A 26,530-nucleotide genomic window follows, 5' to 3' on the forward strand; every position below is an offset into this window, starting at 1 on the left:
TTTTATTTTTGAAAGAGAGACAGAGTGTGAGAGCAGGGGAGGGATAGAGAGAGGGAGAAGGAGACATAGAATTTGAACCAGGTTCTAGGACCTGAGCTATCAGCACAGAGCCCGATGTGGGGCTCAAACTCACAAACTGTGAGATCATGACCTGAGCCGAAGTCGGATGCTTAACTGACTGAGACACCCCAGGCGCTCCAAGACTGTTTCAATAGTCACTTTATTCTTCACTGCCACACTCACAAAAATAATCCAACTTTACAATTATTAATCTCACAAATCTAAACATCAAAGTCCACATGTATTTAATATTTGGTACTATGAAATATGAGGTACACAAGAAGACTAAAAATCAACTATCCAAGCATGATGGCTGTCTGAAGGAAAAGCATTGTGTGGTCATTTGAGTTTCAAGCTCAACTGGCCATTTTCATCGAAGATCATTGTTATTAGCATGTAAATGCTAGCACACCATGGCTAACATATCATGTTCTGTAGGCACAGATATCTGGAAGACATTTTCTGATCAGCACAGGAATTCTGATCTGATCCACTTCTGACCTGGGCCAGCTCACCTGCCTTAGGCATCGTGGTGGTCCCTCACTCTAGGGAGGTCATCATACTGATGCCAAACTTAGTGCAGACGCCCAGCTTGCACAGTGCGCCCCAGTCCTGAACTCTAAGACTTAGGCAATCCTCCTGCCTCAGCTTTCCAAACACCTGGGACTGACAGGCACTCACCACCACAATGGCCCGGCAAACATTTTCTCAAAGCAAACAGGATTCTCAAAAGTGTAAGTTTGAAGAAAACAACTGAGTGCTTTTTGCCAATGATTAAGTGAAAATCAGAATTCTGAAAAATACGTACCTGCCATGAAAGCCTCTCCTACAGGAGTATTTATAATTACTTGAAAAGGCCATCAAGATATTCTTTGTGTTTCTAACTAAATACATGTCCAGATCATGCCAGATATTCATAACATATTTTAACTAAAACAATGTATATGATGGAAAAGCGAACATGAAAATCCAGCTGTATTCTGGTAAGTCAAACATTACAGATATGGCTAATAGGTGACATCACACTTTTCACTAATCTTTTGTTTTTCAAAATCTATTCTTCATAAAAATGATGTAATAACTTGCAGTAGGTTTATTGTTATTTTTAAGTAAATTAGTTTTCTCAGTTTTAATCTACAATACAGAAAATACTGATAAACTCACAAACACAAGCTCTTTGAAGACCTCAATGTAACTTTTAACAGCAGAAGTATATCCTGAGACCAAAATGTCTGAGACCTGCTGACCTAGTCTAATCTTCTATTTGATGCTTAATTTCTGAATTGCAAATGTTATACATGATATACAAGTCTGGATCAGATGAATACTCCACTGAAAGTGAGCTCTCATCCTCTATAAATTCATTGCTTTAAATGTTATAAAAGGAATAAGCACTCAAAATTACCACCAGCAATCACACCTCCCTCCAGGTGGACCCTGCTAATGAAACTAGAAAACTCATGTTTCTTTCCCCAGCACCACCTGCAATGCTGAGACCCATTTTGACCAATGAGATAGAAGGAAAAAGACTGATGAGGGGCTTTTGATTAAGCTTTTTATTCCAAAAAGGGCCAAGAAGAAAAGGCTCCAGAAGTGCTATTTCCAATATTCTTAGTGTTTTAAATGGGGATATGAAGCCAGGGAATAAGTCAGCCTTGGTGGAAGCAGAAGAGACACAGACACACAACACAGACAGCTACAGAAGGAAAACCAAGTAAGAGAAAAGCTAGGAAACTGATGATGTACTTGAGTAGTGAAAAGTACGTTGAAACTGCCAATCTGAAGATAGCCAGTTGGACAAAAAAACCCAATGAACTTTTGATTTAGTCTACGCCAGTTAGATTTTCCGTTCTTTGTAGGCAAAAGCCTTCTTAGGAGATCTAACAGTAAACTTCCTCATGTGGTCCTAATTTGGCTCTCACATGTACATTCTACCCACAAATACTATGTAGTGTTAGGCAGACTTCATTTTACCCAATTATTGTTCTGTAACTAAAGATAAATGGTCCTTCTTCAGAAATGGTTGATAAATATGGAACCTAAAACTCTCTTACTCTCCAGAATAGATTGCTGAGATCTACTTGTATAAGTATTTTCAAGACTCTCCAGAGACATGAAGAAATTCAAACAACATTCAACAACTGACATATCTTGAATTACCATTAGTTTATGACCGTGCTCTACTTTCAAGAACAAAAAGGATTTTCAGTGGTAGGCAATTTCATCTACTTTTCTGGAATGCCTTCTGGGAAATATGGAGGTTGTACACTCAAATGCACACTAGCACTAAAGAATTCATCTACAATGACCTAAGTGGACTAAGTTACAAAACAACAACTGGAATCTGAAGAAACATTCCACTTCAAAGGAACATCTGCTACTCAAGGTCAGCCAATTTATTGCTACATGGGAATGAGGTACCAGAACTGCCAGATCTTCCACTTTTGGAGGAAAAGTAAGAGATCTAGACTACTTTTGCAAAGCCATATTTGTTTAATATTGGCAAAGATTTAAAATAAACCCAATCTGGGCTAAAATAACACATATCCAGGTCTGATCTTCCCTACTGATAGCCAGCACATCACTTCTAGGTATGATATTTAAATAATGATGGCCCAAGAAAATTCTCTTGAAACTCAGTACATGGTTCAAAAAACTTCAGGATTAATTCCAAAGGTATATTCCAAATGTGAGTCACAGAAACTAAGCACCCATGTCCTGTGTGGATAAAGGGGTTCTACTATTAATGTACTTACCTCCAGGAGCAGAAGGGTCTCCTGTTCAGTCCATTCTCTTCCAGCACTAGCACCTTTACTCTAAAGAAACAAAACCAGAAATTAGATTTGATCCTTAAGGCTAAACATGGAGTTCAGCAGGAGTCCCTTCTATGTTCAGGAGGCGGAAAAATGCAAACCACTAAATAAGTCCATGACCAATAGGTGGGGCACCTGACTGGCTCAGTTGGTAGAGTATGCAACTCTTGATCTTAAGGTTCTAAGTTGGAGCCCCACACTGGGGGGCAGAAACTTAAAAATACGATCTTAGCGGGGGAGAGATGTTCCTGAGCAACAGGAATAAAACACTTAAGGAGCCTAAACTTCCAACAGAAAGGCCCACCTATTTCAAAGATTTGTTTTCTATTAAGGACTCAGAGACCATTTAGATATATTATTTCTATTATTTTGAAACTTGAAAATACTTCTGAAGCTACAAAGGCACATTATTTTAATGCATGCCATGAACTGGCTAGGATATCATAAACATAATACAAATATTTGGTATAACTTGAACACAGTACTTTTTCTAAGATTCAAAAACCAATTGTACTACATATAAATTATTCTGGAAGATTTAAAAAAATTTTAATGTTTTTTATTTCTGAGAGAGAGACAGACAGAGACACACACGTTGTGAGTAGGGAATGGTCACAGAGAGAGGGAGACACAGAATCTGAAACAGGCTCCAGGCTCTGAGCTGGCTATCAGCACAGAGCCCAATGTGGGGCTCAAACCCACGAACCGTGAGATCATGACCTGAGCCGAAGCCAGACGTTTAACCAACTGAGCCACCCAGGTGCCCCTGGAAGATTCTTCTTTAAAAAAATGTTTTAAATATTTATTTATTTACTTTTGAGAAAGAGAGAGAGACATAGAGTGAACAGGAAAGGGGCAGAGAGAGACAGAGACAGAGAATCCAAAGCAGGCTCCAGGTTCTGAGCTGTCAGCACAAAGCCCGATGTGGGGTTCGAACTCCGTCCATGAGATCATGACCTGAATTCAACCAACTGAGCCACCGAGGCACCCCTTGAAAGATTCTTGATTCCAATTGCAACAACTTCATATTTTCAACATCTCTTGAATAAAATAATCACCAAGTGATTCCCTAAACTCCAAATCACTCTTTCTATAAGAATCCCTTTAACTGGGAGTTGAGCATCAAACTGCTGATTTTGGCTCAGGTCATATCTCAAGGTTGTAGATCAGGCTATGCAGGCGCCATGCTAAGGGTGAAAAGTGCTTGGGACTCTCTCCTCTCTCTCTGCCCCTCTTCTCCCTCTCAAAACAAACATTTTTTTTTTTAATTCCTTTAACGGATAATTCACATGAGCAGAGGATATAAGAAAACTAACTTTGTGTTATATGAAAACTAAGATTTATCAGTTGATTCATACTTCTTGATTTGTAGACCCTGCTCCATTCAGAGACTGTCAGAGGACTAGATGTGTGGTATACCTGACATTATACTTTACCTATAGATATTATTAACTCAGAATAAATATTCTAAGATATCCCTTCTCTGAAAACTCTATTTGGGCAGATTATAATTTTAAAAATGAAGAGAAAATTTCTATAGTCTGTGATTTCCTTGTTTGTGACAATAAAGCTTCTCAATTTGCTGACTCAACCTTTCTGCATAACTGTGTTACATATTGTCGGTAAAAGTTAAATTATGATTTCCTAGATTTCCATGGTATTCAATACATATTATTCTGAAATTTTTGCAAAAAACTGTACTAAAAATAACTACTCTAACTAGAGAATGAGGAACTGAAGCATTGTAGCAGGACTCTGAGACAGACAAAAAGGCATGTAACTAGAACTCAAAATACATTGCTCAGATTCCTTAAGGATTTTTTTTTCTTAAGTAACTTTATTTACTTATTTTGAAAAAGAGAGGGAAAGAGCATGCAAGTGGAGGAAGGGAAGAGAGGGAGAGAGAGAATCCCAACCAGACTCTGTGCTGTCAGCACAGAGCCCAGTGAGGAGCTCGAACTCACAAACTATGAGATTATGCCATGAGCCGAAATCAAGAGTCAGATGCTTAACTGACTGAGCCACTCAGGTGCCCCCTATTCCTTAATGATTACTTTAAGACAACAAGAGTTCATCTTTCAATAAACCAGTTTCAGAAGTGACTGTCAATCAGATTTGGAGCTCAAGAGGAACAAAATTCATTACCATTTTGTCTAAATTCTAAGGAAGACAAACTGGAATACAGGAAAGATCTGTACAACCTAAACATGATGACATCTGGGTAGGTGTGTGGCAGTAAGCATTTTTCCATGTCTCAGCCACAGCCACAAAGGTATAGTTTCTCCTCTTGATAAAAACTGGTTCCAGAAAGAGTGCATAATCTCAGCTGGGCCCATGAGATGTTTGTGGGGGTTTTGCATGATTTTAGAAATGTTTCCTTTGGTGTTTACTAAGGCAGAATGTATCTTCAATAAAAAACCCAAATCTCAGGTATAGTTAGATACAATTTCACATATACACCCATGTACCACCTACATCAACATCCGAGGGCTCTCTCCTTTAAACCTCAAGTTGATGCCATCTGACGGAAGTAAACACTATTCTGAATTCTGTAGTCATAGGCTAGTTTTTCTTGGATCTGAACTTTGTAAAACCATTCCGTGGGTCTGGCTTCTTGTTTAACAGTATGTCGATGACATTCAACCATGCTCTTTTTATGAAGAAATTTATTTCTTTTCGTTTTTGTGTTAATATATTGTTTGAATAAACCACAATTTATCCATTTACATGATTAATTGATCATTGTTTACAGTTTTCGGTTATCTTGGATAAAGCTGTTAAGGACAATCATGCATTAATTTTTTATACATTCTTTTTTAAACTCATTTATATTGTTTATATAGCAAGAAGCTAAGTGTTTGGGTATATATAAGAATGTATATAGTTATATAAGCTATATGTAGAATGTAATATAAGCTATAAAAGAATGTAATAGTTTCCTACATTTTTCTTTTCTGGAAGACTTTACACAGGTTGGTATTAGTTCTTCCTTAAATGTTTGGTACAAATGCATCTGTAAAATCATCTGGGCCTCGAGTTTTGTTTTCAGAAAAATGGTGAAATATAGATAGATATAATAGATACAAGGCTAGAGTTCGTGTTTGGTGTGGCTACCATAATCAAATTCTCACAAACCTGATAGCCTAAAATAACAAGAATTCATTCTCTCACAGGTCAGGGGCTAGAAGTCCAAAATCAAGACAACTAGGACAAGAATGGAGGTATTAGCAGGGCCACACTCCCTATGGATGCTCCAGGAGAGAATTCATTCTCTGCCTCTTCCACCTTCTGCTGGCTGACTCAGAACTCGGGTTGCAGCTGACTTATCTGAACCTGTGTGCCCGAGGTCACACTGCCTTTTCCTCTTCTGTCTGCAAAGCTCTTTGCATTTACCTCTTAGAAGAACACATGTCATGGCACTCAGGTCTGACCTGGATTAATACAGGGTCATCACCTCATCTTTAAGATCTCTAACTTAATCACTTCAGCAAAAGATCCTTTTTCCAAATAAGGTAATATTTACAAGCTCCAGGAATCAGGATATGATTTCTTTGGAAGACATTTTTCAAGCTATTATATTAGATTACCTATTTCATCCTAAGTTTTATATTTTGTTTCTTTCAAGGGATCTGTCAATGTCATCAAAGTGTCAAATATATTATCAAGTTGTTGATTATATTTTTTAATGTCTTTTTAATATACAGAGAATTGGTAATATAGTCTTTCTTTCCTGATCTGTAATTTGTGCCTTCTCTTTTCTTCTTGATCACTCTGGTTAGAGGCTTATCAAATTTATTGATTCTTTCAAATAACCATCTCCTTATTTCATTAATTATCTGTATTGCTTTTTTGTTTCTGGTTTCTAGCTTCATTTTGTTATGATTAGCTAACCATTTATTTTGTATGTATGAAATCATTCAACCGCATTTTATATTACCAATCCTTTAAAATTTCTTGAGAGTCATTTTATGGCTCAGAACTGAATATACTTTGGTGAATGTTCCCCAACTTTAAAAGAATGTGTTTTCTGTTATTCTGCATAGAGCCTTCTATACACCAAATACGTCTTGTTGGTTCTAATCTTATCTTACTGACATATCTACTTATTCTATCAATTGCTAAGACAGACTACTGAACTCTCCAACTATAATTCTATCAGTTTTTGCTTTATGTATTTTGGAGCTTTTTAATGAACCATTAGGGTAATTATGTCCTTTGGATTAATTAACTCTTTTATCATTATGAAATGTCCTTGTTTAATTCTGGTAAAATAACTTTTCCTAATGTCTACTTTCACAAATATTAACATAACAACTCTGATATTCTTTTGATTAATGTTTAGAAGGCATGTCTTCTCTCATTCTTTTAGTTTATAAGTAGAATTCTTATAGACAATTTATGATTCTAGTTAGTTTTTTATGCAATTTGACGATCTCTGCTGCTTAACTGAAATACTACAACCATTTATATATAAGATTATTACTATCTCCATGGTCATATGTAAACCTACCACCTTCCTATTTTTTATTCATCACATCTATCCCTTCCTTTCTCATTCATTCCCTCTTACAGGGTAACTTTTTCTGAGAAGTAATTTTTTTGTGCAGTATTATTTTGTTTTTTATCTCCATTACTAACTTACTAGCTATGGGTCTTTAAATACTCTGTGACTTAGAATCCTCATCTCTAACTTGTCATGGTGTATCCTCCAATACCATGTTAGGTGTCATCTATATAGCATAAGAATTTTAATATAGTATACTTCCATTTCCCTCTCCTGTACCTTGAGCCATGTTTGGTTATTAACATTTACATGTTGCAAACTTAGAGATATACTATTATCATTTTTGGTTTAAGTAGTCTATACCATTTTTTAAAACTACAAATCATGAGGAAACATCTTTTATTTTCATGCAGGCGTTGACCCTTTCTGGCATACATTATTCTTCCATGTAGATCCAATCCCCTTCCAAAAGTATTTGGAAGGCACTTCAAGGTATGTAGTGTAACATGAAACAGCATTTTTGTCACATTTCTAAATTTTATCAGGAGTTTAACTCCATGTAATTATCTTTCTGCCATTTTGGTCATTGATACGTGTTACAGACTCCCTAAAATGATCACCACTTAAACAGTCTATATTTCTTTGAATTTAATCATTCATTCTTCTGCCTGGACTTCTACCTTCCTAGTCTTGTATGTCCATCAGGGATCAACATCCTTCATCCAGAAAATCTTTCTTCAATTTTCCTACACTGTGTGCTAGTGAAAACCTGACCCCACTCTCAATGCGTGCAAACGTCTTTCTTGACTTTTCACTCCTGAAAGGTATTTCTACTGGATACAGAACGCCAGAATGACAGCTTTACTTTCAGCATTTAAAATGTTACTACACTGTACTTTCGTTTCTATCATTTGTGTTGACAAGTCAGACATCAGTTTTATGATTATTTCTTTTAATTTAATGTGTTCTCTCCAACGCAACTCACTGCCCCAATGTGGTGGTTACTTTTAAGATCTTAGTTTTTTCATTTTGGTTTGCTTTGAGAGAGAGAGCAAGCATGCATGTGTGTTAGTGGAGGAAAGGGGAGCAAGGGAGGGAGTGAGGAAGGGGGAAAGAGAGACAGAAAGAGAGAGGGAGGGAGTGAGGGAGGGAGAGAGAGAAAGAGAGAGAGAATATCTCAAGAAGGGTCCACGCTCATCACGGAGCCTGAAAGGGGCTTGATCCCACAACCCTAGGATCAAGACCTGAGCCGAAATCAAGAGTAAGATGCTTAACCCACTGAGACACCAAGGAGCCCTGTTTAAGATGTTAGTTTTTAAGATAAATTTAAGCATGATGTGCCTGAACATGATTTCCTCTGTATCCAAATGTGGATCTGTTTAGACTCTCTAATGAGTTGATATCTTTTTATTATTTATCAAAAATGACTAGCCATTACATCTTCAAATATCACTTCTTCTTCATTCTTTCTAACAATAAGCAATTCTTTTTACCATATCTCATGTGTCCCTAGCACTCTGTTCTGACTCCCTCCCCCACCCTCATCAAATTTATTTTTCTCTTGGTGCTTCAATTTCAATGTATCTACTAACCTGTCTGAGCTCACTATTCCTGTCTTCTGTTGTGTTTAGCCTGCTGTTAAAACCATCCCATGAGGTTAATTTCAGGCACATTTTTCAATTATACAATAGTCATTTGATTCTATATATTCCAATTATATTGAAATTCTCCACTTTTTCCCTGTTTTATCATATTAATCATAATTACTTTAACATACCTATTTTCTAACCATACAGAAAACATAGTAAGATAAGTGATTGTGCTTTTATAAAATGCCAATAGGTTAAGTAGAATGCTCACATTTTTATGCTATAGAAAGTAAAGTTTCTTATGAAAAAATACTTCTTAGAAAGGACAAAGAGGACATGATGCATTACAGCCCACGTTGTGTCTAGAAACAAAGTTCTTACCTTGGCTAAGGTTTTCTTGGAGTAAATGTCAGTACGAAGACCAAAGTTCTGCAAATCAATTGGTTTTTCCTTGTTCTTCTCAGGAAAATTTAACATCTGCTGAGCAGCAGGGACCTAGGAGTCAGAAAAATGATTAATGGCTTTATTAACCTCTACAGAGTTAAGGGGATAGAATTTATAAAGCACTGTATAATACTGACACATAGGGAGATTTCACAAAAAAATAACCACACCTTTGCCCTACACTTCTAGTAACATTTTAACATACCATATAAGCAACATTTTTCTGCCTCATTTAAATCCCAGAGAAAATTGACAACAAATTTTCTTTAATATGCTACCCCATTTCACAGTGAAGAACAATTTACACCTTAGACTCATGTTATTCCAACTTTACAGCTATATAAAATCTGGTTGACATAGTACTCTTTTTGGAACATGAGTTTGGATGTCCACTTTCCAAATATTAGGAAGGGGAAGAAGTTTCACACAGTGTATAATTAGCATAATAATTAATAATGCCTAATATTAGTTTATTACAGTAATACTTATAAAAACCAGAATTATGATAACATTAGTGTAATCATTAATTTACCTGAGGTGATCGAAGATGTAGAGGCACAAGCCCAGAGGGAGTATCAGCTAATACATTGAAATGAGGAGTAGGAGGAGGTCCCATTGCCATGGGTCGACTTTCTGGATCCACCTGGTAATTGACAAGCCCCCACTGCTCTAAAAAGGCATGAACCCTGGAAGAGTAAGGCTCTGAAAGTTAACATCTAGAGAATGTAACTCAACTCCTTAATTAACCATCATCACATTTCACTAAAAAATCAAAACAATAAAACAGGTAAAATATAGGCAATGAACCATCACAAAGTTAACTGACAATTTTGGTTTCTTGAATGCAGAACAATTTCTACAAACTCAACATCATGATGACAACATAGCGTCCAAAACCTAGTACAAAGCCTGATTATTTCAATCACAGAAAGAAGAAAACAAAAGTTCATTTAAGTCAAGTCCATGGTGAAAAAACTCACATATGGACCAAATTCAAACAAGGAGATTCCCATTTGATTTGTTTCTTTAGACAGATCCAGTGTAGAGAGAGAGCTTATCCACTCTCCAGACCAACCTACTCTCCTTCCTTGGTCATTTTATGATTTTATCATAAAATAAAAGATGTCAAGTGTAAAATCCTATAAAGAATAGAAAACTCCAAGGTATTAAAAATACTCAACCCCTAAATAAAAGACATCTTATTATATTATTTTACTAACAAAATATCCAGTTGGATCAAGCAAACATTAAACAGCAATGAATCGGTAACCACCTGCAGTGAAGTGTCTGAGAAAAAGTCAGGCGTTTTACCTCATTACAGCACACACATCTCCAGTCAAATTTCGCCGACAAGCAGTGCTGGTTAAATACTCTTGGGGGTTTAGGCGATATGTGTCGATCATAAAATTTCGATATGCCAAGTATCTAAACAGCAGTGGCAAAATTCATAAGGTGAATACATATCCTTTCAGAAATAATAACTCATAGAGCCAATAATCTTCATATTCTCCATAACCAAATCCAACAAGAAGTTTCTATTCCAACAAACAGTATCACAGGGGTGCCTGACTGGCTCAGTCGGTGGAGCAGGTGGGTTTTGATTTTGAAGACAGGAGTTCGAAACCTACACTGGGCATAGAGTTTCCTTAAAAACAGACAGATTAAAATATTAACATGAACTAACATAAATACAAACTTTGTGATGGGGTGAATGTATAAATAAATCCTTAGTTAACTGCAGAATTTGCAAATAACACCTGGTTACTTATGCTATCTCTGTAACTACTGTGTATCCACAGTAATTCATTTAAACCTCACAATCTCTCCCTAAGGTAGGGTCCCCTGTCATCTCATTTATCGATGAAGAAATTAAAGCACAGAGTCATTAAAGAATGTGTCCTAGGGGCGCCTAGGTGGCTCAGTCAATTGAGCATCCAACTTCGGCTCAGGTCATGATCTCGCAGTTCGGGGGTTGAAGCCCCATGTTGGTCTCTGTGCTGACAGCTCAGAGCCTGGAACCTGCTTTGGTTTCTGGTCTCCCTCTATCTCTGCCGCTCCCCTGCTCATACTCTGTCTCTCTCTCTCAAAAATAAACTTTGGGGTGCCTGGGTGGCTCAGTCAGTTGGGCATCCGACTTCGGCTCAGGTCATGATCTCGCAGTTCATGGGTTTGAGCCCTGCATCAGGATCTGTGCTGATAGCTAGCTCAGGGCCTGGAGCCTGTTTCAGATTCTGTGTCTCCCTCTCTCCGACCCATCCCTGCTCATGTTGTCTCTCTCTCTCTCTCAGAAATAAATAAAATATAAAAAATAAAAAAATAAAAACAAACCAACCTTAAAAAAAAGAATGTGTCCTGGGGCACCTGAGAGACTCAGTCAATTAAGCATCTGACTCCTGAGTTTGAATCAGGTCATATCTCAGTTTGTGAATTTGAGCCCTGCACTAGGCTCCACGCTGACAGTATGGAGCCTGCTTGGGATTCTCTCTCTCTCACTCTCTCTGCCTCCCTCAACAGATAAAATAAAAATTTTAAAACATATACATTAAAAAAAAAAGTCCCCTAGACCACAAGGCTGGTAAGTGTGGAGCCAGAATTTAGCAGATACTCTGTGTTGGGGGCTGAAGGTGCTCTAGAATTTATGTTCTTAACAAGGGCTGCATCTCATTTCTATATTCTTAGTAGAGCCACATGTTGATCTGGCTTTGACAATGGCTATATACCTAGCCAGGCAATGAGTAGAACCCATGAGGCCAAAATCAGAGTAAAAACAAGAAGAGATAAAAAAAGGAGAGAAAAACTGGGTTTCAGAGTCACAGGACATTTATTTTACAACAAACCCAAGCATTTTTGTGACAAAATATTTATTTATTATTGTCTTTTATGAACAACAATCTTTTTTTATTGTGAGCAAGAGAGAGAACACATGCGCAACTGGGAGAGGGGCAGAGAGAGAAAACGCGAGAGACGGAGAAAGAGGGAGAGAGAATCCCGAGCAGGCTCTGTGCTATCAGTGCAAAGTCCAACTTGGTGCCAAATCTCACAAACTGTGACATCATGACCTGATCTGATATCAACAGTCAGACACTTAACCAAATGAACCACCCAGTCTCCCCTCTGTGATAAAATATCTAAAAAAAGAGTGTTAAGAAGCTAGAGACCTAGCCACAAAAGAAAAAAGTCTAGCACAAGTTAAGGTTGGCTACATCAGAATAGAAAAGGTATAGTGCTCAAAAAAGGTCTAATATAAGCACAGATGTATAAACAAAGATCTAACAGTAAATTTTCAAATTTGAGCAGACTAAAAAGATAAACTGTGCTTTTAAACAGAAGACTGCCAAGAACCATAAGTATTTACAAATGCTGGCAATTGGCAAATTAGCCAGAAGAATACACCATTTCTCACTAGATGCAAAAACTATCAGGCTTTCTCATGCCAAATCTTTGACTATGGTTTTAAATAAATCCTTACACTTATGTTATGGAAAGGCGAGAATTATCCTAACTTACAATCTCAAACTATTGTGGACAATCTACTATAAGAAAATATTTATTATTCAAATATCTGTATTCTATCATGCATTCAATGTGGAAAATTACCCTTCTCAAACAATTTAAAAAAAGGACATCAATTTGTGAAGTCACATGAGTATGTAGACAATGAATTCATACTATAAAGATAATATATGGAAAAGTATTTATAGTATGACATGTGTGGATTTATTTTATGGGCAAGGGTTTCCAGAAATGTATATTTAACAGTCAACAGACAACTATACAAAAATACTTCTCAAAAAGATTCTTCCATCCCTAAAAAGGTTTTTATTTCCAATGCAAAAGCACAATGCTTTATGTAATTAAAATCAATTTATAGGCAGCTTTGTCATCATATCTGGCATTCTTTCAATTAGTAATTATTCATTAAGAAAATCAGATAGAGTCCACTTTCTCCCAGATCATCATACATAAATATACATAATCTAAACAGAAACTGGGAACTGTTAAGGAAGAAAACTGAGCTCATTTTAGTGAATGCTTATTACTAATTTCAATCTTGGCTGTAAGAACTGACATGCATGTAGTTTAAGGTTATAGGTTCATGATGCAAATGGAAGAAGTAAAAATTCAGAACAATTTCCTTTATAGCAAGGAATTCTACGTGGCTGAGGTATGAACAGTGTTCCTCATGGAGTAACATATTTGCAAACTTCCAAACATTAGCAAAAAAGAGCTCAGAAGTATGACTTTCAATACCCTTGCCCTGGTGCCTGGGTGGCTCAGTCAATTAAGTGTCTGACTCTTTTTAAAAAAAAAATAAGTGTCTGACTCTTGATATCCGTTCAGGTCATGATCTCACAGTTCGCGAGACAAAGCCTGGAGTTGGGTTCTGAGCTGACAGCACAGAGACTTCTTGGGATTCTGTCCCCACCACTTCTCTGCCCCTCCTCCACTCACACGCTCTCTCAAAATACTTTTTTATTTAACAATTTTAAGAAAACCCTGCCAAACACATTCAAATTAACAATTTCTTTAAACATCAGCCCCATTCTAAAGTAACAGTATCAGGACTACATGTTTATATTTCACTCACATTTCTGGAGTCTTGGATTTGTTTTTCCCGTTGAAAAATTCAGGAAGAGCACGCCGTTCAATCACATGGATACTGAGGAATAAAAAACAAAATGTCCTCTTAAAAAAATAAAATCTTGGGGCGCCTGGGTGGCTCAGTCAGTTAAGCGTCCGACTTCAGCTCAGGTCATGATCTCACGGTTCGTGGGTTCGATCCCTGCGTCGGGCTCTGCGCTGAGAGCTAGCTCAGAGCCTGCTTTGGATTCTGTGTCTCCCTCTCTCTCTGACCCTCCTCTGCTCATACGGTCTCTCTCTCTCAGAAATAAAATATTTAAAAAATAATAAATTTTAAAAAATCTTAAAATTTAAACTAACCTTGTTTATTTATTTCTAAATTTTTTTATAAATTTATTTCTGAGAGAGACAGCATGAGCAGGGGAGGGTGAGATCATGACCTGAGCCAAAGTCGGACGCTCAACTGACAGAGCCACCCAAGCGCCCCAAGGTAAGCTTGTTTAATTTTCAAAGTGGAACTGATAAATCCAAAAGAGGAACATTATTATTTTTTAATGTTTATTTTTTTGAAGGGAGGGGCAGATAGAAAAGGGGACAAAGGATCCGAAGTGGGCTCCATGCTAACAGCAGAGCCCAATGCAGAACTCGAAGTCATGAAGTGTGGGATCATCACCTGAGCCGAAGTTGGACACTTAACTAACTCAGCCACCCACGTGCCCCTCAAGCATTATTTTAAAAAAACCAATTGGCTTGCATAAGTTCCTAGTTATAAACAGCATATAATAAAGGTTTCCCTCTCTCACCCTCAATACTTAACTATAGTTTTTCTATTCCCATAACCAAACTCAAAAGCTTCTATTATCACACTGAAAGCTATAAATTTTATTATATACTTGACAGAACATATCATGGCCACATGATGAGCCACAAAATACTAAAAGTTCTTTGGATACTGGCTGACAAACATTGCAGCAGCTGGCACAGAAACAAACCGGTGAAGTGACAACCAGCCAAAAGATGATGGAATTTACAATAATCAGTTTCTTGAGCTTTTCATATCAATGCAACTTTTTTTCCAGCCCTCAGAAACTTTGTGATAAACTTTTTTTAAAGAAAAGATTTCAGTAATCTGGGCCGCCTGGGTGGCTCAGTTGGTTGAGCATCCAACTTCGACTCAGGTCATGGTCTCATGCTTCATGAGTTTGAGCCGCATGTCAGTCTCTGTGCTGACAGAGACTAAAGCCTGCTTCAGATTCTGTGTCTCCTTCTCTCTCTGCCCTTCCCCTGCTCAGATTCTGTTTCTCTTTCAAAAAAAAAAGATTTCAGGGGCGACTGGGTGGCTCAGTCGGTTAGGCGTCTGCCTTCAGCTCAGGTCATGATTCCACAGTTCGTGAGTCTGAACCCCGTGTCAAGCTCTGTGCTGACAGCTCAGACCCTGGAGCCTGCTTCAGATTCTCTGTCTCCCTCTCTCTCTGCTCCTTCCCCACTCACCCTCTGTCTCTCTCCCTCTCAAAAAAAAACAATCATTAAAAAATTTTTTTTTACGATTTCAGTAATCTACTGCCTTTATATAAAGATCACAGAACAAGGGATGCCTGGGTAGCTCAGTTAAGTATCCCAACTTCAGTTCAGGTCATGATCTCATGGTTCCTGAGTTTGAGCCTCGCATGGGGGTCTCTGCTCTCAGTGCCGAGTCCCCTTTGAATCCTCTGTATCCCCCTCTCTCTGCCCCTCCACTGCTTGTGCTCTCTCAAAAATAAACATTTATGGGGCGCCTAGGTAGCTCAGTTGGTGAAGAGTCCGACTTTGGCTCAGGTCATGATCTCACGGTTAAAGGAGTCTGAGCCTCACACTGGGCTCTATGATGATAGTGCAGAGCTGGAACCTGGTTCAGATTCTGTGTCTCCCTCTCTCTCTCACCTTTCCATACTCACACACACACTCTCTCTGTCTCAAGAATAAATATTAAAAATTTTTTTTAATTAAGAAAATAAAGATTTATAAACAAACAAGGAAATCAATCACAGAACTAATTTTTACTAATTAGGTAGAGGCACTGATAATTTTATAAAATGTTACAGATGAAGAAACCACTACAGAGACCATGTAAAATCAAGCCTCGTGAACTATACAAATGACCCAACTGTGTATCTAGTATAAAGATTTTTGATCCTACTACAAAATCAACGTTTTTACTGATGACACTTTCTAGTGTCTCAGTGGCTGTCCAGATATGCAACATGTACAGGTTACAAAGAGAAGAGCAAATCAATAATCCGTGAATGTAACTAAAAGCACTGTTTGGCTGGCTCAGTTGGTAGAGCATCTGACTCTTGATCATGAGTTTGAACCTCACACTGGGCACAGAGTTTACTTAAAAAAAAAACAAAAAAAAAAACTTTCACTCTTGCATTATTTGAGAACACATAAATTGTTTGAACTGAATCTGTACTGCCAAATACTATAAATACAATGAACTACCTGGAAATGTGTAGGAAGATAATCCCTAAAACCCAATTAATGTTATATATACTGTAACAACTTTCCAAGTTTTACTATGAAAAGAATAGATGTCAGCAATTAATTATATAGTTCCAATATACTTCTCATTGTTTTATTGCTAAAGGTTAGGAAAAGCCTGCACACACACCAAAAAACCACAATTTCTATATTCACTAAGAACAAAATACACATGAATGTTTAATCTCAAGCACTTTCTTTTCCATATGTGCAGGCAGCTAACTGCTTAGGTTCTGAGAGTGACTCAGGAAGTGGAGTACTCAGAATCAGAAAATCTTGAGTTCTTCCACTGTCAACTGTGACTCTGAGCACTTCCACATAGTATTTACTTCTATCTATAAAATAGGAGTGTGACACACACCTCCAGTATCCACAAGAGCAAGCTTTGTGACACGCAGTGGTTATAATGTAAATGAGTGTTTCTGTAACCTATAAAAACCTACCAAGTTATGTACTATGATTGATAACTTTGCACTTTTTTCATTTTAGAGGAAAAGAACGCTAGTTTCCAGTGTGTCCTTTAAAACCGTTCTGAACCTGAACATGTAATTATAATTAGTAACAGTGATACTGAGACACGTCCAAATATAAAAATTATTTAACACATAATGAAGACTGACCTTCAAAGAAAAGCTATATACTTACTTTGTTTCAGCTTCTATTTATTTAAAACATTTAGGAACGGCATTCAGAGGTGTTAAAGGCATGCAGAAAAGTCTCAATTTTAGAGTCATACTTTGTGGTTTTGGAAAAAAATATAGTTCCAAATCGATCATCTATCTTTTTCTTTAATTTTAAAATTTTTTAATGTTTTTTATATATTTCTGAGAGAGAGAGAGAGAGAGAGAGAGAGAGAGAGAGAGAGAGAGCGCGTGCAAGTGAGCAGGAGAGGGTCAGAGAAAGAGGGAGACATAGAATCTGAACCAGGCTCCAGGCTCTGAGCTAGCCGTCAGCACAGAGCTCGACGCGGGGCTCGAACCCACAAACCGTGAGATCATGACCTGAGCCAAAGTCGGACACTTAACCAACTGAGTCACCCAGGCGCCCCTATCCTTTTCTTTTAAATTGGCTTCTAAAAAATGTATGTATGTCTAAATGCCATGTATAACGACACATATACATAAAATCACATCTATCCTTAAAGACTGATAATGTAGAATTTTTGAGAGCAGGCGATAGATCCAAATAAGACCACTAGATTCTGAGTAAGGGCACCATCATTTAAGTGAAAATACCTTAAAGAAGCTAACTATTTGGAGGGTAAGTTCTGGTACACATAAAAATAAAAAGCCAAATAAAAATCAGCCTGACATGAAATAGTCACACTTCATAAGTAATTAATAAAATATCTAGGACTACAGTTATTTCCAACCACACTCCAATGGTGACAAATGGTTGTGGTAAATGACAGGGAATATGCTGAGGAGAGTGTTTTCTTGAAATTTTTATACATGAAAAGCCTAACGTTAAAATATTTCCTACTGGGGTACCTGGCTGTCTCAGTCGGTAGAGCAAGTAACTCTTCATCTCAGGGTCATGAGTTCAAGCCCCACATTAGTTATAAAGTGCACTAAAAAAAAAAAAAGCCTATTAAAATGAAGTCACTACTAAAGATTTTCTTATTTTTGAGTAGTCTCTATGCCCAACGTAGGGCTCAAACCTACAACCCCAAGATCAAGAGTTGCATTCTCTACCAACTGGGACAGCTTGGCACCCCTTATATTTTAAAATCATTTAACAAATGCCAATATTGTATAATTATCAAATATCTAAGTATTTGTCCATCTGAATCATAACTGATTAAGTTTAAGCTTACAAAATTTTACACTCCCTGGGTACAACACAACTTAGTTTCCATCCCTAAACTGCTTTAAAGAACACATTACAGGGGAGCCTGGGTGGTTCAGTTGGTTAAATGTCTAAATTTTGGTTTCAGCTCAGGTTATATCACATGGTTCATGGGTTTGAATTTTGATTCAAGGCTCTGCACTAACAGTGTGGAACGTGCTTGGGATTCCCACTCTCTCCCTATCTCTCTGCACTACCCCTACTCACACCCACAAGGTCTCTCTAAATAAATAAATTTAAAAACTTAAAAAAAAAAAACCACACACATTACGAAGTTAAAATAAAATCACTTTCCATCTTCCTTCATCCATCTGACAATGATTAATGACAAGACAGACTTGGACAGAAAGGCACAACATAATTTCAAGGAAGTTCTCCTACACCAAAGTATCGTATTCACAGATATTCACGGCCCACTCACCAGTTATAATCAAACCACGATGCATAACTAGGAATAATAATGTGATTGGTCTGCTCTGTCACATTATCTTCTCCAGGATCAAGTGAACGACTCTGATCACCTTTGCTAGGATCTTCATCTTCCTACAGAAAAGAAGCCAGAGCTGAGAGAAACAGAGAACTATAGAGAGAGATGTAACAGCTTTCAAACTTCTAATATTAGGGTATAAAATGAAGCTAGCTGATCCAATTTCAAGGACTGGAGAAACAAATTTCAAATAAAAACAACCTTTCACAGTTTTAAGGTATTTTAATCTTTACAAGATTCCCAGATAACATAGCAAATTTTAGTCCTCTCTTTTACAGATAAGGGAATCAACTCCGAGAAGCCTCAAACTTTTCCCACAAGAGCTTGCTTCTTACTTGTCCAGTTTTATCGAATCCTAGGGTTCTCAAGTGATTTATAAGGTGATTCAAAGACCCTAATGAAGCATAATGACAAGCCTTCCCCTACCCGAAGATTCATCAGTAAGTATCTACTAGCGACTATATGCACCTTATCTCATTCATTCCTCACAATAATAGCAGGGATTACCACCTTTTTTGTGGGTGAGAAAATGATGCGCTGAGCTAATAAGTTATAAACAGGGTAGAATTTCAGAAATCCTGATTATAGGGCCTACACTCTTAATCACTGTCACTAATAACAGTCAGCTGATTTTTATCCAATTTATGGAAGTTTTACTAACGATTCCACCTGAGAACCTAGCCTGGCTAATACAATCCCTGCCTCCCTTTGGGGGTGTATTAAAGGACATTCAAAGGATTTAAAACTCCAGATCACATGACTTGTACAATGTTTAGTAAGTTCTATCTTATTGATTCTTCATAATTAACTTCCAATTAAACATTTTTATCAAAAGCACCACAGGAAATAAGTTGTTTCTATGACAGTCAGATGTCTTCCAATTTTGTACAGTTAAATCTATCAACTTTTTATCTGTGTTGTTTTTACTGTTTTTATTCTTATGAAATTCTTTCCTATTAAAAACCAGTTAAATTTTAACTTGTACTCTTTTATACTGTTTCTACTTTAATTTCTACCTTTAACTTCATTCAGTATAAATATCTATGTTGTATTATTTGAAGTAAGGATCTAGTATTACTGCCTAGAAACTTAAGACAGTAATTTCCTTAAGATCAATGAGTACAGAAAAAAAGGTAATGTTTTAAAGTCCCAAGGAGGGGCGCCTGGGTGGCTTAGTCGGTTAAGCGTCTTTCGCTTAGGTCATGATCTCGCGGTTCGTGGGTTCGAGCCCCGNACGCTCAACCGACTAAGCCACCCAGGCGCCCCTCAAAGGTAAGAACTTTTATTCCCAAATTAGGGGAGCTAGTAAAAACCATGCTCAGGGTTAATGTGTTTCTGAGATGAAGGTTTCTCAAACTCAATTAGAACACAAAATATCACCTTTATTCAGGAGAGAATGGCACTGCAATTGATAAAGTCCCACAGGGGGCGCCTGAGTGGCTTAGTCAGTTAAACCTGAGACTCAGGCTCAAGTCATGATCTCACCATTTGTGAGTTCGAGCCCTGTGTCAGGCTCTGGGCTGACAGCTCTGAGCCTGGAGCCTGCCTCAGATTCTGTCCCTCTCTCTCTGCCCCTCCCCTACTTATGCTCTGTCTCTGTTTCTCAAAAATAAACAAACACTGGGGCACCTGGGTGGCTCAGTTGGTTAAGCTCAGGGCACGGTGTAACAGTTTGTGGGTTCGAGCCCCACATCAAGCTCTGTGCTGACAGCTCAGAGCCTGGAGCCTACTTCAGATTCTGTGTCTCACTCTCTCTCTGCCCCTCCCCTGCTCGCTCTCTGTCTCAAAAATAAATAAACATTAAAAAAATAAAAATAAAGCAAATAAATAAACATTGAGACAAAAACTTTTTAAAATAGACTTAAAGAAAAGCCAATACTCTATGGTTTAATTATCTGAGTGAGGAAATGTGCAGGATGACATCGTGGGACAAGGTGTTAACAGTAAATACTTCTCATCAGTTTTGGGTTCAGTTATACAAGACTTAGTTTTGGTTTCAAATCGCCCTGGTTCCCCTTGCCCGTGGCATAAAAAAAAAATCTCCTATGGCCAATTTTTTGGTTTTTTATTTGGGTCTTTTTCACTACCACATAAGAGTATTTACACGAAATAAAATATTTTTACAAATGTAACATCTGTTAATGATTTTAAGTAGCTTCATTAACTAAAGAAGTCTGACTTAAAAAAGAAAATTATAGGGTGCCTGCCTAGCTTAGTCAGATGAAGCATGCAACTCTTGATCTCAGGGTTATGAGTTTAAGGCCCACATTGGATGCAGGGATTACTTAAAAATAAAATCTTAAAAAAAAAAAATCATAAGAACAATTCAGATGAAGAGCATTACATAGAGGAATTTCTTGAAATAGTTTTCAGGGCAATCCTGTGATAAATAGGTTCATTCCTTGAATTTATAAAAAACACAACAATAAATGTCAATTTGGGGGATATCTCTGACTCAATAAAAAAGAACTATCCATTTTCAGCAAAGGAAGAAAATTATTTCAATGAGATTAGGGATTAGTTATACTTATTAATAACAAAACTGACAGTATGAATGAACAATGGGCCATTTACTAAAAAGAAAACTAAAATCCTGCCTTAAATCCCACACCTTTCAACAGCATAATTACTGAAATGTCTCCACCACAGAACTGATGCAACAGGAAGCAGCTGACTATAATAGTTCAAAAAAGGTTAAGTGCATGATCAAAGGCCGAATCGGCTGTGGACTGGAAATGAACTGATGGAAATGGAAGGGAGAAAATCAAGGCAAGGTATGGTCCCTGCTCATCTGTACCATCGGATAACACCTGGAACACTGGATTCACCTCTGATTACTACTTTGTAACCAGGACTCTAACAGAATCAAAAATTAGCATAGGAGGGACACTACATTAGAAGACAGAAATTTCCTTTTGAAAAATGTTAGGAGTCAAGAAAGACAAATTATTTCAGAGATGGGCTAAAAACAAAAATCAGAAGGGCCTCAAAATTGAGTATTTTTAAGACACTTTCAGTATTTCTACTGCTCCATACATTGGACCCTTATATAGCTACTTTTGCACCAGGCCTAATTAAACGGTTACCTTTCCTCCTGTCGTGACTGTTTCTTCATCCTGCTCATCTGCAAAACCAAAATATACAATTATGTAAAAACCAGGTAAATGGATTACTTGGAAACTTCAAGATAATTTTTAAAACTTTAAGTAATTGTTACTAGAAAGAGAAAAGGAAAGAAATAAAATATTATTAAAGCAAACCCACCTCTAATAATTCAGTACATTGGAACTATACACAGAAGCACAAAGATTAACAGAGCTTCAAAGCATTAAATAATTAAAAATTTCCAACAACAGGGAATTTATAATTCAGTACTGCTTGGGCTACTAATCATAGTCATGATCTTACTAATAAAAGGTAAGGGACCTGATTAGGACCTTTGCCTCCTGAGATTTAATGAAACAAAGTAATGACACTTTGGATCTCAGAGGAAATGAGTGATGAAATGAAAAGTAAAGAGGTGAGAATCAGTCAGTACAGATAAAGTCCTGGTAACAGTGTTAATAACTTCTGAGGAGAGAAGACTCCAAACCCTAAATGCTGGCCTTGAAAAAGAACAGGAATAAACCCAAGTACAATTTAAACCAGGCAACTGATTTCCACAGCAAAAAGCAAAAGTGCCAGTGTGGACATTTGTTTATATATTAACTATTACTTTGTTTACATGATAATGGCAAAGTTGATACACTGTGACAGAGACCATATGGCCCATACTGTATAAAATATTTACTAGCTGGCCCTTTCCAGAATAAGTATGCCAATGTCTACTTTAGATAATATAAAAAGATCAGTAATACGTGAACAGGTAGCATTCAAACATTCAACTATATTCTTTAGAATGCCTCTACTATGTGCCAGTCATGGTCTAAATGTTAAGGACACAGGAAAAAGAAGAAAACGTCCCTGCCTTCATGGAGTTTACATCCCAGTTGGGAGTGGCAGGAGATAGAAAGGAAAATACTCAAAAAGATTTCAGATGTTGAAAGCTGGTATCCAGAGAAAAACAAATTCATATTTTAGAGAGGGTTTGGGTGGGTGAACCCTTCCAAATAAAGAGGAAAAACTCTCTGAAAAGATAACATTTTAGCTGAAACATATGGGAAAACAAAGCAAGCATTCCAGGGACAGGAAAAAGCATGGTCAACGAGCCTGAGATGAGAACAGACCTGGCATCTTCACAAATCTGAAAGGTCACTATGAGCTATGAAGGCTGGGAGAAATGAGCCCAGCACAAGAGCAGAGTGCAGTGACACAAAGCACTGGCACTATATATAGACCTGAGTCTGTGCTCTGCTGCTTAACAGCTGTACGTTTGGAAACATTACTGAACCCCTCTGGGCTGCACTTCATCAATAACACAAGACTGGAGTGCCTGGCTGGCTCAGTGGATTAAGCATCCAACTTTGGCTCAGGTCACGATACTGCGGTTCTTGAGTTCAAGCCCCATGTAAGGCTCTGTACTGACAGCTCAGAGCCTGGAGCCTGCTTCAGATACTGTGTCTCCCTCTCTCTCTGTCCCTTCCCCAATCAAACTCTGTCTATCTCTCTCTCTCTCAAAAATAAATAAACATTAAAAAAATTTTTAAAGAAAAAAACCACACAGGACTAAGATGGTTTTACAATGAAATGCAAACGTATGTAGAACAATACTATGCAAAACAGAGACGGACACTGTTGCTTGATTTGTAAGTTAGACAAACACCTGCTATCAGAAATAGGGGATTCACTGTGTGCTAAATAAATTATGGTCACCCAGCTCTACACAGGGACTACATTTTTTCTACAAAGTGACTAACAGTTCTAACTAAGGTTGTCAAAAATGAATTTTTTGTTCTTTGGATCTTGGTAAACCCCATGATAACCAATTTCTCACTATATGGTAGTAACATAACTTAATGGTCTCTCTCTGGTCAAAATACATCATTTAAATTCAGTTTGGCAGTGGTGCCTGGGTGGCTCAGTTGGTTAAGCGTCCTATTTCGCCTCAGGTTATGATCTCACGGTTCATGGAATCGAGCCCCACGTCAGGCTCTGTGCTGATAGCTGAGAGCCTGGAGCCTGCTTCGTATTGTGTCTCCCTCTCTCTGCCCCTCTCACGCTCAAGCTTGCTCACTCTAGCTCTCTCTCTCAAAAATAATAAACATTAAGGAATTTTTTTTTTAATAAATAAAATAAAATTAGTGACAGATTTCTGTCCTAGAGGAAGTCTTGGTACCCAAAGAAAATAGACTTCTGCCAGTACTAAAGTAGAAGGGCCACCCCGCTTAGGGATTCCGAAACAGTACTAATAAACGTTCTCTTCCTCCTTCTAGATGTAGGCAATCACACTCTCACCTCAGCACCTGGATCTTGACCTTTCAGCGATCTTAAGAAAGGAAGGAAGAAAGGACTCGGGATACTTAGCTAGGTGACATATAAGGCAGAATATGGACCAATTAAAACAATAAATAAGTCTATGAACAGGAATTCCCAGTTGATGGATCAGTTACCCTTGGCAAATGATTCAGGTTACGGCTAATGCAGAAAGCCAGATGCTTAAGTGATCCATGGAGAACCCTGGTCCTTGGATGAGAGGCCAGGCCAACAGTTTCAAATTCTACAGACTCCAGCTCTCCAGCTGTAACGAGCAGCATCTTCAGCCAAAACACCCCTACTGTTTAGAACTCGAGCCGTTTGCAAACACAAACAGAACTCTTATACCCAGCATTAAAAATTTTAGATCTAATCGAAACTTCTATCCAGTTCTTAAAACTGTCTTCAACTTGACTACTTTGATAAAGTCTATCACAAAAACACTCTCATAGTCACTCTCATTTCTAAAAGGACAATTGTCTACGCTCATAAAACTACAGATTGATTCCTTTTTAGGATGTACACTTAAAAAACACAAACTATTGGGGCACGTGGGTGGCCCAGCTGGCTAAATTTCTAACTCTTGATTCTGGCTCAACTTATGGTCCTAGGGTTGTGGGGCTAAGCATGAAGCCTGCTTAATATTCTCACATGCTCGCACTCTCTCCCTCCCTCCCTCTTTCCAAGTGTTTCTCTAAATAAAGGAAAAATAAAATGGTTAATTAAAAAAAAAAACTATCATTCTGTTCAACAAACTGTCCAAGTGAAGAGGATCAATCATTTACTCTGTCACATTACAGAAAACATAAAAGTCTGTGTGTAGCCAGTTTTGTTTTCTTGGCCTTTGATTCAGTGGACACATAGCATTTGTGGAAAAAGCAATATAAACTTACAGAAAATGGAAGTTATTGATAAGTTATTAATATTCTACTAATAATGTTAAAAGTACTTAAGATAATATTTTGACAGCATTTGTTTCACTTATTTTGTTGACCTAACACCAACTTTATATAAACTGTCAAGACAATTTTCTATTTCTACTTTTAACATTATCAAAATTAGACCTGATGTTCAATGAGAGGCTTTAAGGCAGAGGGTATAGTGAAATGAAGTAAAAAACAAAACAAAACAAAAAAACCCTCTAACTATCCATCCTAGTTGCCATCAAGAATCTCTGCAATTTCTTTGAAATACATAATTCACTTAGTGAGCAGACAGAGAAACTGAAGTTTCATTTATCACATAAGGAGACCTCAAAAGCCCCTTCAGGTATAAAATTCCCTAAAATCAAAAATGTAGTATATCCTGAAAACACTAGGTTCTCCCTTGATTTTTACAAGTGAAGAGAGAAAGTGAGATCCATATACAACTCTCAAGGACAAAGATGTTTACACCTCTACTTTTTTTTTTTTAAGTGCAACAAGTGACTACGTTCCTCTTCTTACCCTCTAGCACATCCAAGGACCATGCCGTACTCGTGAAAATGTACTCTGTAATTTGCAAATACTACTATGAATGGATGATGGCATTCTCATCTTGTATTACTTAGCAAACTAGAAGAAATACTTTTAGGAAATAAAGTATTTAAGAGTCAACAAACTTAAAAAAAAAGTCAATAGACTTTGCTCTAAAGATGCAAAACACAAATCAGTAAGAATGAAAAAAGATGGATCACAGGAAATTAAATTTCCTAATATGGCAGAAAAACAAACTGACAGTGGTGCTGGTGACCATAGTCACCATGTGCGCTGGACAGCACAGTCACCGGGTGCGACATCTCTCAGGAAAGGAAGAATCATGAGAGAAGCTGAATCACTGACAGACACAACACCAAAGTGTGCAAGTTGTTTTGGTTTTTACCTAGATCTGCCACAGTTCCTCCTTTAACGGGTGTATTTTCGCTATCTTTCTTTGGATTCACTAGAAAGAAAAAAAAAATCATGATTTAGGGGGAAAGTTCTACTTTTCTACAAGAAGAAAAGATAAAAGATGATTAAAAACTACATGAATATCACTGCAAACCACCATCATCCACTGCTCACCTTCATGAAAAACTCTAAGTCCAATAAAAAAATATTAACATTTAATGTAAGACTGCCATTTTGCAATTTATTACCCAGCAATTTTTTCATGATAAAAGTACAAAATACACAGCAAAACCTGAAAATAATCTTTCAATCCCTTCCCAAAAGTATTTTTTATTACATTTTCTGTGTGTTTGTGGATTCCCATTTTTGTGCCATTCATTTAGGTAAATAAACTAAGCGAGAAC

The 26,530-nt window shown here is 37.4% G+C and overlaps 1 protein-coding gene across 1 annotated transcript in view; it reads right to left on the bottom strand.

Annotated features, from left to right (window-relative positions):
• The window catches only part of SMARCC1 (SWI/SNF related BAF chromatin remodeling complex subunit C1), a 172,263-nt gene that overhangs the window by 79,415 nt on the left and 66,318 nt on the right, over positions 1–26,530 (bottom strand). The window contains exons 12-19 of the mRNA XM_077777037.1: positions 26,119–26,178; positions 21,933–21,970; positions 18,781–18,902; positions 13,999–14,070; positions 10,722–10,835; positions 9,943–10,096; positions 9,348–9,461; positions 2,817–2,876 (exon numbers count right to left, since the gene is read on the bottom strand). Of these exons, the coding sequence (XP_077633163.1) occupies positions 2,817–2,876; positions 9,348–9,461; positions 9,943–10,096; positions 10,722–10,835; positions 13,999–14,070; positions 18,781–18,902; positions 21,933–21,970; positions 26,119–26,178 (734 nt within the window). The remainder of the gene's footprint in view (positions 1–2,816; positions 2,877–9,347; positions 9,462–9,942; positions 10,097–10,721; positions 10,836–13,998; positions 14,071–18,780; positions 18,903–21,932; positions 21,971–26,118; positions 26,179–26,530) is intronic.

The sequence above is a fragment of the Crocuta crocuta genome, unplaced genomic scaffold (assembly GCF_008692635.1).
Source record: "Crocuta crocuta isolate KB4526 unplaced genomic scaffold, BGI_CrCroc_1.0 scaffold77, whole genome shotgun sequence".
NCBI lineage: Eukaryota > Metazoa > Chordata > Mammalia > Carnivora > Hyaenidae > Crocuta > Crocuta crocuta.